The sequence below is a fragment of the Notolepis coatsorum genome (genome assembly GCF_963971535.1).
Source record: "Notolepis coatsorum genome assembly, chromosome: 8".
NCBI classification, from domain to species: domain Eukaryota; kingdom Metazoa; phylum Chordata; class Actinopteri; order Aulopiformes; family Paralepididae; genus Notolepis; species Notolepis coatsorum.
This window is the reverse complement of record NC_140172.1, coordinates 16057818-16073752: the sequence shown is the minus strand read 5'-3', so window position 1 is coordinate 16073752 and position 15935 is coordinate 16057818. Positions and strand designations below refer to the sequence as shown.

At 44.9% G+C, this 15935-nt stretch overlaps 1 protein-coding gene across 1 annotated transcript in view; it reads left to right on the top strand.

The window, feature by feature from the left end:
• zzef1 (zinc finger, ZZ-type with EF hand domain 1) overlaps nt 1-15935 on the top strand; it is a 184200-nt gene that overhangs the window by 113544 nt on the left and 54721 nt on the right. Inside the window, exons 37-38 of the mRNA XM_084320319.1 lie at nt 2297-2661; nt 15265-15439. Of these exons, the coding sequence (XP_084176445.1) occupies nt 2297-2661; nt 15265-15439 (540 nt within the window). The remainder of the gene's footprint in view (nt 1-2296; nt 2662-15264; nt 15440-15935) is intronic.

Here is a 15935-nt window from a genome sequence, read left to right as displayed (position 1 = left end):
GAGAGGGCCTACCTGGAAGAGGTCAAGGTCCTGGCGGGATGGTGCCAGGAAAACAGCCTCTCCCTGAACGTCAGCAAAACAAAGGAGATGATTGTGGACTTCAGGAGGTCGGGGGTCAAGGACTACAGCCCCCTCAGCATCGACGGGGCACCGGTTGAGAGAGTCAACAGCTTCAAGTACCTCGGAGCCCACATATCCGAGGACTTGAAATGGACCATACACATTAACAGTGTGGTGAAGAAGGCACGACAACGCCTCTACTTCCTCAGGCGCCTAAGGAAGTTCCAAGTCAGCCAGAAGATCCTTAAGAACTTCTACTCATGTACAATAGAGAGCATCTTGACCGGCAACATCACCTCCTGGTTTGGGAATAGCACTGCAAAAGACCAAAGCAGACTACAAAGAGTGACACGTTCAGCCGAACTCACAATTGGAGGGGGGCTCCCCACCCTCCAGAACATTTACTACAAGCGTTGCAAGGGGAAGGCTAAGAGAATTATTAAGGACTCGAGCCACCCGAACAACTGCCTCTTTGAACTGCTGCCGTCAGGCAAGCGATACAGGAGTCTCAAGGCGAGCACAGAAAGACTCAGAAGTAGCTTCTATCCCCAGGCCATCAGGCTGCTAAACGAACAATGAATGAACACTACACAACAACAACCACCAAACACACATAGCACACACATCCACACGCACACACTCACTTTAAACAAACACACTGTAGCACCCACTACACACACTTTATAGCACACACCCACTTTAAACAAACACACTGTAGCACCCACTCCCCACACTTTATATTTATGGATGAAGGATTGCACTACAACTCGTACACCTTACTGTAAATTGTACCTAAAATTGTACCTCATCCCATTTCTGCTTTGCACTAGATAGTACTGTACATTAGTACACTGCATAGTTGTGTATTGTATATTATATGGTAACTCAGAACATTGTACATATGTCTATACCGAACAACTGTGACCTCATTTTCTTCTTCTAAATTCATGCTATATTATGTTATTATGTTATTTGATACTATCTTGTCTAGCACAGTCTCTGGAGCGTAACAGTAAGAAGCATTTTGTATGAAAGTATTCTGTACTTCTGTATGACAACTATTAAAGAACTTGAACTTGAACTTGAACTTGAAATAAGGTTTCAAAGGGTAGGCAATACTGCCACCTAGCAGGATTCGGCCGGTATTGCACTCTCTGGGTCTCAGAATGAGTTCCAATGATAACACAGAGGTCCGTGAGAGTGTATAGAATATTAAAATCGGAAAAAGGGGTATATATATATACGTTATTGGCACTCAACGGTTGGCGAGCAAACACGTATATATATGTTAATGGCCTCTCCCCCCCCTCTCTCTCTCTCTCTCTCTCCCCCTCTCTCTCTCTCTCTCTCTCTCTCTCTCTCTCTCTCTCTCTCTCTCTCTCTCTCTCTCTCTCTCTCTCTCTCTCTCTCTCTCTCTCCCTCCCTCTCTCCCCCTCCTCTCTCTCTCTCTCCCCCTCCTCTCCCTCTCCCTCCCTCCTCTCCCCTCAGAACACCACCATATCTCTGTCCAGCCTGACCTCTCTCTCCCTCCCTCCTCTCCCCTCAGAACACCACCATATCTCTGTCCAGCCTGACCTCTCTCTCTCCCCCTGCTCTCCCCTCAGAACACCACCATATCTCTGTCCAGCCTGACCTCTCTCTCCCTCCCTCCTCTCCCCTCAGAACACCACCATATCTCTGTCCAGCCTGACCTCTCTCTCCCTCCCTCCTCTCCCCTCAGAACACCACCATATCTCTGTCCAGCCTGACCTCTCTCTCCCTCCCTCCTCTCCCCTCAGAACACCACCATATCTCTGTCCAGCCTGACCTCTCTCTCCCTCCCTCCTCTCCCCTCAGAACACCACCATATCTCTGTCCAGCCTGACCTCTCTCTCTCCCTCCTCTCCCCTCAGAACACCACCATATCTCTGTCCAGCATGACCTCTCTCTCCCTCCCTCCTCTCCCCTCAGAACACCACCATATCTCTGTCCAGCCTGACCTCCCTCTCCCTCCCTCCTCTCCCCTCAGAACACCACCATATCTCTGTCCAGCCTGACCTCTCTCCCTCCCTCCTCTCCCCTCAGAACACCACCATATCTCTGTCCAGCCTGACCTCTCTCTCCCCCCCTCCTCTCCCCTCAGAACACCACCATATCTCTGTCCAGCCTGACCTCTCTCTCCCCCTCCTCTCCCCTCAGAACACCACCATATCTCTGTCCAGCCTGACCTCTCTCTCCCTCCCTCCTCTCCCCTCAGAACACCACCATATCTCTGTCCAGCCTGACCTCCATCCTGCCGCAGCTCTTCAGGACTGTGATCTCCAACGCCGGCTGTCTGAACGAGACCTACCACCTGACCCTGGGTCTGCTGGGGCAGCTCCTGCTCCGCATCCCCCCGCGGGAGGCCGACCGCGCCGTCACCGAGGCCCTGGCCGACAGGTACTCTCTGCTGCTCCGCATCCCCCCGCGGGAGGCCGACCGCGCCGTCACCGAGGCCCTGGCCGACAGGTACCAGCTGCTGAGCTCCCAGGGGGAGGCGTGTGCTCCGGGCTCCGGCTCCGACACCCCGGGCTGGAAGACCACGCAGCTGCTGTTCAGCCTGGGAGCCGTCTGCCTGGACAGGTGAGGAGGGGGAGACCATACTGTCTTACTGCGACGAAGACAAGATGAGATATTCCTTTGTTTGATTTGAAATAGGGTTGTCCGATATTATCATCCGGTATTGGCATTCAAATGTAATATATAATATCGGTATCGGTTTTCCAATCTCTAGCAATGAAATGGAAAAAAAAATTACAAACAAAACAAAAAAAAGAGAACATAACTCAATTTACATGTTGGAAAAGGAGTAGGAAAAAGTATACACTTATTTAATCCTACCCCTTTTCCACTACTCAAAATGAATGTAATTTCTTACTAATTTAAAACCTTACAAAACAAATATATATATATATACAAATATATGAAAAACATAAAAAATAAATATATATACCGGTATATATGTGTGTGTGTAAAAAATTTGGGCTGCATGGGAGGTACAGGTATAGGCAGGGTAATGGATGAATACCGTAAATCCTCTAATAGTGTAGGGTACTCGAATAAAGGACGGGCCTCTTATAATGGCCGGGTGTTTGATGCATGCAGACAAATACAGGCTGGTCTCCAATATAAGGTAGCAAAAAAAAGTTTTTTCGTGCTGTGATATAGAATGAGATACACTGACTACATTAACACATTCCCTGCCACTGGTTATATCCATCAATATAGCCAGTCTGCCACCACTCTAAGCCTATGGAGATGTTCACCTTCTTTGCAGGGCTATAACTTTTTAAATTGTATTGCTAAATTGACATTACTATGGCCCATTCAACATCGATTATCTATCGTTCAGGATGTAGGAACGTTATACTTTTTCATTCATAGATTTATACAAAAATACCTTCTAGAATATAAGTATGTTTTTATCGTTTTCTGCAGTAATTCATAGAACGTGAGTTATAGGCATAAAGCATATATAGATTATCAATTGCCGTTTATTCCCGATACACGCTATATTAAAAAATTCAACTGTATATGATCCTATACGTTATGCGTCATCATGCGCGGATGAAAGGGGGGGGGGGTCGTTTATAATTCTGTGATCGTCAGTAAATGCTTTATGTAGTATGGGTGATATATTGATCAGATCGGTTTGCAGTGAAATGAATAAACAATTGGGCTGAAAATAGCTTCAGCGTCTTACCGTGCGTCAATGTGACTGGCGGTGAAAGATCCCAGGTATAGGACGTCGATCGCCTAGGTCCATTTCCGGTTTGTATGTCGCAATAAACGCCGAAATCATATCGATTATTAAGTTTATAAAGCGATCGATATGTACTATAGTGTCTGTCGGGAGCCTTGCGACAATATCTGACGGCCGGATGAATTTAATCGACGCACAGCAGCCATATCCTGTTTACCAGTGTAACTCGCCCGACCATCCACCAGGCGGCGGTATTGAGCCGTCGTTGTATTGAGCCGTAGGGTCCAGCTGCAGCGCTGGAGGTGTATATATGAATTATGAATGTGATAAGTGCTGGCATAAGCCTCGGTCAGTTTGATAACCCCATAACTCATTGGTCCGCATCTCAACTTCAAGCAGCGTCCTGCGACGTCTGTGATGTCCAGGACTCAATGCGTCTACAAACTGCAGGGGTTAAACCCAGCCGACCCAAGCCCACACACGCACCCCTCCGTCCTCTCCAGTCATGCGGTTGATTGATTGGAGTTGCGGAGTAGTTTTATTCTATTTTGCACTGAGAAGGACTTTTCCTATTCATAGGATATCCATTTCACTTATTTGGTTACACGTATTACCACTGTATGGCTTTACTTGATAATCACATTTATACAGAACCCACCTTTAGTCCATATACATATACATATTTCTCCTTAGGCCTCCGTCTGGGGAAAGCCACACTTCTAAGGTTTTTTACATCATAAATCAGGCACATTACGGGTAAAGTTATAATGCAAAAAAACATCTCCATGCTTACCAGTCGTCTTTCAGTTTTGGGAAGAATGGAAGCAAGTGTTGTTCCAAAAGAAGATTGTTTTATTTTTTTTTAACAGTATAAGATTACATTAACTCTTTCAGTGCCACGCCTGGTTTTCCGTTTTACCGCTTGAATGCCACCATCGGCGCCAATGTTAACGTTAATATCGCCTAATCTATGTTTTAAATTATGGCTATGTGTCTAATCTGCCCATCGCATTATCAAAGACTATTTTCCAGTCAGTGCTGTGAAGGCAGATTGTTTTTTTATCGCGTCGTTGCCGTTTCAGAGCAGTTAGAAAAGCCCCCGTTTTGATATAAAAAACAGCTCATTCTGGAGCATTCTATGAAAATCGTCTTTTAGTGGAATATTCCACAACGTTGATATTCGTCGGCCTTTTTATGAATCGTTTTCAAATAAACGCTAGATGATCAATATTATACGTGCACGCACGCACATTACGGCCGCGCGCGGATAATCGCCTCGTTGATTTCCTCTCGGACTTTTACAGTGAAACCGAAAGAAGACATTTCACAAAACAGCTTATAACTTCATCAAACTTACTCTGATTATCCTACCACTGATAACATAGAGTCCTTACCTGACATCAGATGGTATCCAACTGGTATATTCCAATTCCTGATCACCATTCGAAAAAATCGATACGTGTATGGATCCAACGCGATACAGTAGAACTCCATGATCCGCGGGGATCTGAGGCTCCAGAATGAACTCTAGTAACCCCGGCTGGATCAGTGAACTGGAAAATGTGGAGTACCGGATTTTTTTCCCATTTTCATTGAGTCCATTCCAAAATCACTTATATCATCTGGGAGACGACAGGGGGCGCTTTTTTCCACAGTGATCGTCGGCGCCCCTCGGCTATACTTGGGTAGGCTCGGTGATGCAATAACTTTTCAGATCGCAAAAAAAAAAAAAAAAATCCGAGAAATCTCGTGAGTGGCTAGCAACCACCTATAAAAAAACACGAGAAATCTCGTGAGTGGCACTGAAAGAGTTAAAGGCTCAGTTTCATTTTTATAAGTACACAGGTTTCAGCTTACAATGTATCAGGATTCAGTCATCTCCACAAAATCTCTCAAAAAAGTCTGCCTCTTGAATGGGCAACAGTCATTTTTATATTGATCCTGTATCATATTCCGATTGGTCTAAAAACAGTGATGTCACAGGGATGTCATTTCGCTTAGCAAACCAAAATACAATACGTAGTCAGGATGGACTCTCCTCCTCCTTTTACTAGCGTTACCTTTAGTTACCTAGTGTTTTTAAGTAAGAGAAAGTCCCTCCATTTTTCAGAACAAACAAAGGGTTTGCCTGTGGTAACCATGTGGTACCAGGCAGTACCGGGCGAGGCCATCCATAAGATTTCTTATCAAGACTCCTTAGAGGTTATAGCAGAGAATCTTCAGAGATGCCCTCCTCCAGAAAAACAGTTTACACATCATTTAGTATTATTCTCTACTGACAGTTAATTATAAGCATGACATTATGAAAACTTTACTGTAAACATTTAACATTTAATTGTTATATAGTTTTTAAGATTCTCTCTATCGTTTCAAGACTCCCCTTTACTCTAAAATTTCACAACCTCAGCCTTTACCTCCCCGGGGGCCCCATCACCTCAGAACATAAATGCATGTCTGTTCTGCTTCCTCCCTGTAAGGGTTAACATTACAGTTTACTCTCCTCTCCTGCTGCATCTCAGGGTCACATTCTTTAGGGTTAACTCCCTACTGCAGGCCTGCTCTCACAGACACCTCTTATGCAGACCAGGCAATTCTTTTTTAAGCAGAACAATCATTTCACTATCTTCCAACCAGAGTTTAGTTTTAAAGTCTATAAAGAATATACTGGTTATAAAGGAACGAACAGGATGTCAATTTCCAAAAGGGTCACTGTTGTTCTGTGGCACTTCACACCCTCTCTGTCATCCTGGTAGGTCATTGTCCATCGTCAATTCCTTCTTCTCTACGCAGAAGCATATAATTGAATAATGAAGCATATAATTACATGTGAAAAATAGGTCTATACGGCTATATTGTTACATAAACAACAAAAGAAATTTAGAACAGAAATCACTGTTCACCCCCCTATATTTTCACTGTCCTTTTTTAGAGAACAGGGCTTTGCTTTTCTTGATTATATTTTTACCAAAATTTATTTTATTGGTAAGGTGTGGTTGGATACTTGGCTGGCTTTCTAGTTTTCTTTGGCCTCTCATACTCCGCCCAGCCTCTGGTTGGTGGTGGTGAAGTACTTGTACTGGGGACCTCTTGTCGTGACCCCCCGGGTCGAGAGGTCATCGATCTTGGGTCTTGCAGGCTGTGACCCTTTTCACCTCCCCTGACCTCTTGACTGACCACACTCCTGTGCTCGGTGGAGGGCTGGACTGGATAAATCTTCGGATCCCTCCGCGCCTGACGGATTCCAGACCAAGCCTCGATGTGAGACGTGCTCATCTTAGGGTAAAAAATCAAATCAACCCTAAAATATTCACAGCTCCTTCCCCAGGTCTCCACGGTGGCCCATGTCTTGCCGAGATGTGGGTCACCCGCTCGGTTAACCGTGTAAATCTTCACCCAGGCCGGGAGAATTCCGGTCCAGTTGCCTCTTTCCAGAACATGGGCCCTACTGGCTCTCAATTCTGACGCCCAGTCCAAGAGGAAGAAATCCTCGAACGGCATCCTGGTGAAGGGGTCAGTAAGGTCTTCTCCCTGGTTTTATGCCCACTATGTCAGACCAACTGGCGGGCAACTTAAGCTCTTCATTCGTCATCATTCTTCCGTCTTCTGCATATAGCTGAGATCGTTGGCTGTCGTCTATTCCGTCCCATTTTCCTCTTTGGAGCGATATCCTCTTCAACCAGGTTGCTCCTAGGGTCAGAGACAGTGTATCCTCCGGTGATGTAATCGTAGTCGCTGGCTGGCCCTGGTCAGACATTATTGGTGAAACCAGGCTTGGTGATGATGACACGAGGGTCGCTCTCCTAGGAACGTGGGGGTCACGATCCAAAATACCCAGCACGCTATCACCATGTAGCATAAGTTCGTCTTGTAAGATGGCATATTCCTTAGCAGCCATCCTCCGTTAGTTGCTGTTGTGTCTATGTGTCTCAGTGTCTCTGACTAGTGTGCGAGAGAGAGAGCACTGATCCTTTTTATCATCATTTCAGAAGAGGCGCCGTCATAGTTGAAGGCCACAGTCTCTTTTTTACATAATTTACGGCCCTCCCTGACCGGGAGAAGAGGCCCATATGACGTAGTAGATTTATTGTGATAATGACCCCTATTATCAAAATGCAGGGAAGAGCCCAACGCATAATCCCCAGAATGATCGCCCTGGCTGTCTGTATCATGAAGGCTGCAAAATTCCAAACATCTCCCACTCCGTCCTTCACTGCCCCCCCCCTATGTCTTCAGCTGCACGCCCGATAATGGTACCCAGTACTATCGCAAATTGAGTTATGTCCCTCCGTTTGCTCCATTCGTCCACATGCGGTGCTCGATCCTGTGAACAGGACCCGTTTGTCATGTTGTTAGCATGTGTAGCATCTGTCCATCCAAAATCTGGATTCAGCTTTCCTCCTGTTAATAGCGTATGTACTGGAGGGACGAGATGGCGATTGCGGGGTCACGTGGCCGTGACTCTCCACACACACCCCCTCTGCCATCTTGGTACCCCTTGGGGTCATCTTGGTCATCTTGGGGTCACCCCCTCTGACCTCTTGGATCTCTCCCATAGTTTGAGGTAGGTTGAATTGTCACTTCTCGGGCGACCCCACGGGTCCCCGAGAATTGTAGCAGCAGTCCTCTATTGAAGTGTGGTTGGCCTGGTCGTGTGACCCTGTCCGTAGGCCTCGCAGGACACCACAGATACGGTCCACAAAGGACTCATTTCTTTTCTCTCTTTTTTTTTTTTTTTTTTTAACTTTCTTTTTTAGCGTTTATCGCTTTCCTGGTCAAGCATGACCGACAGTTGCAGGGTGAAACGGGAGAGAGAGCAGGGGAAGACATTCGGCAAATGACGGCGGGTCCGGGAATCGAACTCGGAGTCAACCAGATCCGTGACGCAGCACGGAGTCCCGCGCGAGCGCGGTAACATGGTGTGCTACTGGAGCACCCCTCTTTTCTCTCTTTCAGGTCCATTCAGGGCTCTCGTCCACTGACCCCGGGGGACCCCCCCCCCCGTCTAAGAATGCTCCTGGCCCGAAATAGGGCAGGTTCTGATCCTTCATAGAGCGTACAGCTCTCTCTGCCACCCCGTTAGTATTGGGCTGGTAGGGTACAGAGTATTGGGCCATTGAAGCCCCTTTGGTGAGCTAGCGTCTCCTTGTGCTAGCTTCTCTTGAGCTATTACTCAATATGTTGAGTAATCAGAACTGTGTTCAGTTTCAGAGGTATTTAGCTCCCCATCCTGTTCAGGCTCAGACTCAGTTTCACCTGAAGGTGTCATCTGTGGCCTCGGGTTCTGATCCTTGATCTGAATGTCGCCATCCTCCTCTTCTGGGCCATAGAAAATGGAACAGTGCTCATAATTGATGTTTTTGGCCTTTAGGTACTCGTCTAGAGAGTTGAACGCCTCTATGTCAGTGGAGGGAGATACTCGTTTTGAGGTGGAGCCTGGCGCCTCATAAAGAGGAAGAATGACTACATTGTCCTCTTGGTTTTTTCCATTTCCAAACTCGTCCATGATAGTGTGTCGCAGTGTTCTTGAGCGAGACACATAACCCCTCACTGCCCCCGTTAAGCAGGTTGGCACCTTGCATGGCTGCCTCCGCCGTCTGTGTCTCTTAAGCCCTTGCTGGTTCCGGAAGCTCATGTAACACTGGTCACAGTAGTATGGTTTCTCTCGTGTGTGTACCATGTGGTGTAGTGTAAGGTTACGCTTCGTCTTGAAGCTCTTCCCACACTGGTCACAGCAGTAAGGTTTCTCTTCTGTGTGTACCGGGTGGTGTTGTTTAAGTTCTGCCTTCGTCTTGAAGCTCTTCCCACACTGGTCACAGCAGTAAGGTTTCTCTTCTGTGTGTATTAGGTGGTGATGTTTAAGGTGAGCCTTCGTCTTGAAGCTCCTTCCACACTGGCCACAGCTGTAAGGTCTCTCTCGTGTGTATACCGTACAGTGATTTCTAAGCTCTCCCTTCGTCTTGAAGGCCTTCTCACACTGGGCGCAACCGTAAGGTCTATGTTCTGTGTGTACCAGGTGGTGGCGTTTAAGTTCTCCCTTCGTCTTGAAGCTCCTTCCACACTGGTCACAGCAGTAAGGTTTCTCTCCTGTGCCAATTACTGCCTGCTGTACAGCCGGCAGCTCTGGGTATTGTGATTTGCTTGGTTCTGTGAATTCCTCACTTCCCGCAAACGTTTCAGGGGACTCTGGGTGTTCCTCCCGTTCTCCTAGGTCAGGGGTGGCCAACCCGCGGCTCGCGAGCCGCATGCGGCTCTTTGCCCGTCAATGTGCGGCTCTTCCATCCATAAAAAAAAATAAAAAAAAAATAATTTTTTTTTTACTTTTTTTTTTTTTTTTACTTTTTTTTTTTTTATGTCACTCATTCCATAAGGACGTAGAATAAACATTTACAATTTTTTTTTAAATGGTCCATTTGCATGTTCTTGGTATCTGAATCTAGGGACATATGGATCAGTGTCAGAAATAGTGTGTCTGTTACTAGGCTTGAGTAAATTGTAATGAACCAAAGGAGAATATCAATTCTATTTAAACATTTTTTTATCTTTGACTGTAAATAACACCATGCTAAAATTGACCAGACCTGAAAAATCTAAGCAAATGAATAAAGGGAAGATGATTAAACAGAAGGTTTTGTAGATACAGTACTGAATTCTGCCATCTTTTTTATAATGTAAATTTCTCCACCATTTTTCATCATATTGCAACACCGTTTTTTGCAAGACGTTCACAAAAAGGTAGAGAAACTAACTGCGTTCTGTTTTATGGCAATAACGTTCAGGTTTGTGGGAGATAATCCCAAAAAATAAGAGAAATTAAAAAGTAAATCCAGAAGTCAGATGATTGACAGGGGCTGGTGTGAGCTGGGTAGGGTAGTTTTTCGAAATTTGAAAGCCCCGAGTCTCTTCCTTCAAAAGACTACACTCACTTTTGGCTGTGCCACTTCCTCCTGTCAATATGCGCCGGTTTCCGACTCAATGCCCTGATATTTCTATAATCTTATATTTCACTAATAACAGTTAAAATAATTGGTAAACAAACATAATGCTGAAAATATACACTTTTACTGTATATCTCGGGCTTAAGAGGTTAACCCTGTGAGGCCCAAATTAAAAAGAAATTAGCAACTTCAGAGGCCAGAGGGTGGGACATATAAACACATTTACTATCAAATAGCATTGTGAGGCTGAACAACAGGACCAATTGACTATACATGTGCTTAAAGGGGAACTATCTTATAAATGGCATTTTTCAGTGTTTACCATTGTTTCTTAGCTATGTGGACTTATATTAATAGGATATATGTCTCTAATTCTCATATTGGCGAATTCTTCCAATTCTCCTCTCACAATATTCACCCTCACTGAACTGAGTCATCTGAAAATGTGCATATCTGTGATGTCAGAGATTTCTCAGCTGCATAATAATGTGGCAGTTGATGTGGCAGTTGGCACCAGGCCACACAGTGGTTGGAGCTCAGCCTCAAAACGGCTTAAAATGCGGTTTTTAGTACTTGATTAGAAATACAAAACAATGCATTTTTTTGGAAAAAAACCTAGGTGTTCCATAGACTCACAGGAATTGTGTAAAAGTGCCCAAATAGTGAAAGAAATAGTAAAATAGTTCCCCTTTAACATTTTTTAAATAAACATTATTTTTTTAAATGGCTAAAAGTGATTTTGTAATTTTGCAACCGTGGGTCTCACAGGGTACTTTTAACCCTGTGAGGCCCAAATAAAAAAGACATTAGCAACTTCAGAGGCCAGAGGGTGAGACCTATAAACACATGAAGGGTGCCGTGACTGAAAAAAAAGGTTGAGAAACGCTGGTATATGGTGTGGCTCTTTGTGGTACCACAGTCATTTTTTTGTGGCTCTTAGTCTCTGACTGGTTGGCCACCCCTGTCCTAGGTAGTCCAGACCCCGGTCGGGTATGAAAACTCCCATTCCCTCATCCGAGGGTAATTCCTCGTCCTCTATGATGTGGGAATGATTGTGAGACATCGGGTTGTTACTGGCTCGTTAGCCGATGGTGAGCTAGTTAGCTTCCGTCTGGCTAGGGCCAGCTCATGTGTGTTAGCACTGGCTTGTTAGCCGATGGTGAGCTAGTTAGCTTGCATTCCTGTGAACAGCCGTTTTGGCAGCGTGTCACTTAGCCTTGGGCTAGGTAGCCATCCAGTTAGCATTCAGTTAGCTTGTGGCTAGTTAGCCTGCATTCCTGTGAACGGCCGTTTTGGCTGCGTGTCACGTAGCTTTGGGCTAGGTAGCCATCCAGTTAGCACCTAGCTCGTTCCTGGCTTGTCAGCCTGCATTCCTGTGAACGGCCGTTTTGGCAGCGTGTCACGTAGCTTTGGGCTAGGTAGCCATCCAGTTAGCACCTAGCTCGTTCCTGGCTTGTCAGCCTGCATTCCTGTGAACGGCCGTTTTGGCAGCGTGTCACGTAGCTTTGGGCTAGGTAGCCATCCAGTTAGCATTCAGTTAGCTTGTGGCTAGTTAGCCTGCATTCCTGTGAACGGCCGTTTTGGCAGCGTGTCACGTAGCTTTGGGCTAGGTAGCCATCCAGTTAGCACCTAGCTCGTTCCTGGCTTGTCAGCCTGCATTCCTGTGAACGGCCGTTTTGGCAGCGTGTCACATAGCTTTGGGCTAGGTAGCCATCCAGTTAGCATTCAGTTAGCTTGTGGCTAGTTAGCCTGCATTCCTGTGAATGGCCGTTTTGGCAGCGTGTCACGTAGCTTTGGGCTAGGTAGCCAATGGTGAGCTAGTTAGCTCTCGTCTGGCTAGGGCCAGTTCACTTCCTGTGGGCAGAGCACGAAATTGCTTTTTGCATTGTAACTCCCCCCAGAGCCCTCCAGTGAAGTGTGATTTTTTTTTTTCGTGAGTGAACTTTCACTGCAATCACAAAAATATACTTTAAGTGTGATTCTTTCTTTGGGTAGAACCTTCTACGTTTTTGACTGTAAGTAAACATTACGTAACTTTTTAGTCATGAGTAAACCTTTTTACTGCAATCACAAAAATATACTTTAAGTGTGATTCTTTCTTTGAGTAGAACCTTCTACGTTTTTGACTGTAAGTAAACATTACGTAACTTTTTAGTCATGAGTAAACCTTTTTACTGCAATCACAAAAATATACTTTAAGTGTGATTCTTTCTTTGAGTAGAACCTTCTACGTTTTTGACTGTAAGTAAACATTACGTAACTTTTTAGTCATGAGTAAACCTTTTTACTGCAATCACAAAAATATACTTTAAGTGTGATTCTTTCTTTGAGTAGAACCTTCTACTTTAGGTTTTGCCAAATCTGTAATTTAATTTTACTCCAGAGGCTTTTGACAGTAGTCCTGTTTTCTTCGGCCGTTTAGCACCTATTTAGTTAGTATAAATGCCCAACGTAGGGACGCCATGATAAGTGCTGGCATAAGCCTCGGTCAGTTTGATAACCCCATAACTCATTGGTCCGCATCTCAACTTCAAGCAGCGTCCTGCGACGTCTGTGATGTCCAGGACTCAATGCGTCTACAAACTGCAGGGGTTAAACCCAGCCGACCCAAGCCCACACACGCACCCCTCCGTCCTCTCCAGTCATGCGGTTGATTGATTGGAGTTGCGGAGTCGTTTTATTCTATTTTGCACTGAGAAGGACTTTTCCTATTCATAGGATATCCATTTCACTTATTCGGTTACACGTATTACCACTGTATGGCTTTACTTGATAATCACATTTATACAGAACCCACCTTTAGTCCATATACATATACATATTTCTCCTTAGGCCTCCGTCTGGGGAAAGCCACACTTCTAAGGTTTTTTACATCATAAATCAGGCACATTACGGGTAAAGTTATAATGCAAAAAAACATCTCCATGCTTACCAGTCGTCTTTCAGTTTTGGGAAGAATGGAAGCAAGTGTTGTTCCAAAAGAAGATTGTTTTATTTATTTTTTAACAGTATAAGATTACATTAAAGGCTCAGTTTCATTTTTATAAGTACACAGGTTTCAGCTTACAATGTATCAGGATGCAGTCATCTCCACAAAATCTCTCAAAAAAGTCTGCCTCTTGAATGGGCAACAGTCATTTTTATATTGATCCTGTATCATATTCCGATTGGTCTAAAAACAGTGATGTCACAGGGATGTCATTTCGCTTAGCAAACCAAAATACAATACGTAGTCAGGATGGACTCTCCTCCTCCTTTTACTAGCGTTACCTTTAGTTACCTAGTGTTTTTAAGTAAGAGAAAGTCCCTCCATTTTTCAGAACAAACAAAGGGTTTGCCTGTGGTAACCATGTGGTACCAGGCAGTACCGGGCGAGGCCATCCATAAGATTTCTTATCAAGACTCCTTAGAGGTTATAGCAGAGAATCTTCAGAGATGCCCTCCTCCAGAAAAACAGTTTACACATCATTTAGTATTATTCTCTACTGACAGTTAATTATAAGCATGACATTATGAAAACTTTACTGTAAACATTTAACATTTAATTGTTATATAGTTTTTAAGATTCTCTCTATCGTTTCAAGACTCCCCTTTACTCTAACATTTCACAACCTCAGCCTTTACCTCCCCGGGGGCCCCATCACCTCAGAACATAAATGCATGTCTGTTCTGCTTCCTCCCTGTAAGGGTTAACATTACAGTTTACTCTCCTCTCCTGCTGCATCTCAGGGTCACATTCTTTAGGGTTAACTCCCTACTGCAGGCCTGCTCTCACAGACACCTCTTATGCAGACCAGGCAATTCTTTTTTAAGCAGAACAATCATTTCACTATCTTCCAACCAGAGTTTAGTTTTTGAAGTCTATAAAGAATATACTGGTTATAAAGGAACGAACAGGATGTCAATTTCCAAAAGGGTCACTGTTGTTCTGTGGCACTTCACAGAATGCCATGGCGAAAAAATGAAATATTGATCTCAATATCGCTGTACAGCGTGGTCTGGCTGTCAAAGCATGGCGGGCATGGTGCTCTTTGTAGCTGAGGTATATACAAGACCCGTCCTATATTTGAGGATTTACGGTATGTAAATATAGCCAATAAAATTGTATCTGAATATAAAAATATGAAAAAAATAAACTATATAATAATATTATAGTGGGATAATAAAATTCTCCTGTCTGGTTTACTGAGGAGGGAATCCCAATCCTTTTCCTTTTCTTTAGTTTCTTGATTCAATGAGTGAAGAGGCCACCTGGTGTATTTTGATGAAATGTTGTCTCTCCCTCTCTCTCCCCCCCCCTCTCTCCCTCCCCCCTCTCCCTCCCCCTCTTCCTCTCCCCCTCTCTCTCTCTCCCTCCCCCTCTCTCTTCCCTCCCCCTCTCTCTCCCTCCCCCTCTCCCTTTCCCTCTCTCTTTCCCTCCCCCTCTCTCTCCCTCCCCCTCTCCCTTTCCCTCTCTCTCTCCCTCCCCCTCTCTCCCTCCCCTCTCTCCCTCCCCTCTCTCTCCCTCCCCCTCTCCCTCTCTCCCCTCCCTGTCTTCTGTGTTTGTAGTCGTATCGGTCTGGACTGGGCCTGCTCAGTGGCGGACATCTTGCGCAGTCTGAATGCCTGTCCCCAGTGGGGTGTGGTCATCGCTGCCTTCACTGATCACTGCGTTCAGCAGCTGCCTCACACACTGAAACGCACCAACCTGTTCACCCTGCTGGTGTTAGTGGGCTTCCCCGAGGTACACCGCTCACCATTTCCACACAGGGCTGGACCATAATGGAACATACCATTCACCATTTCCGCATAGGGCTGGGCCATATGGAACATAAATACCACCATATTCAGAGGGACTTTTCAATATTTTTTTTGTATCACGATATCCGCTTAGTTATGGAAAATAACATGCTACGTAATAAACCAATCAATGTTCATCATATTGGACTGCATGATCATGGGATGTGTGATACAATAAACTCATTTGGAAATTACAATATTTCAGGAATACTTTTGTGAGAAATCGTACTTACTGTTTGCTTTTTAGCATTGGTTTAGGCAACGGGAATGTTTAACACAATATAAAAATAAATCAACTATACACTATAACACAGTTAGATGATATTTGATATACGTATAACACTATATAGCCCAGCCATGTATTTTATATAGAAACTATTTCAACAGCATCCTGTTGTTGTTTCCTGTAATCCATCTGCTAATTGGCAATTCAAACATCT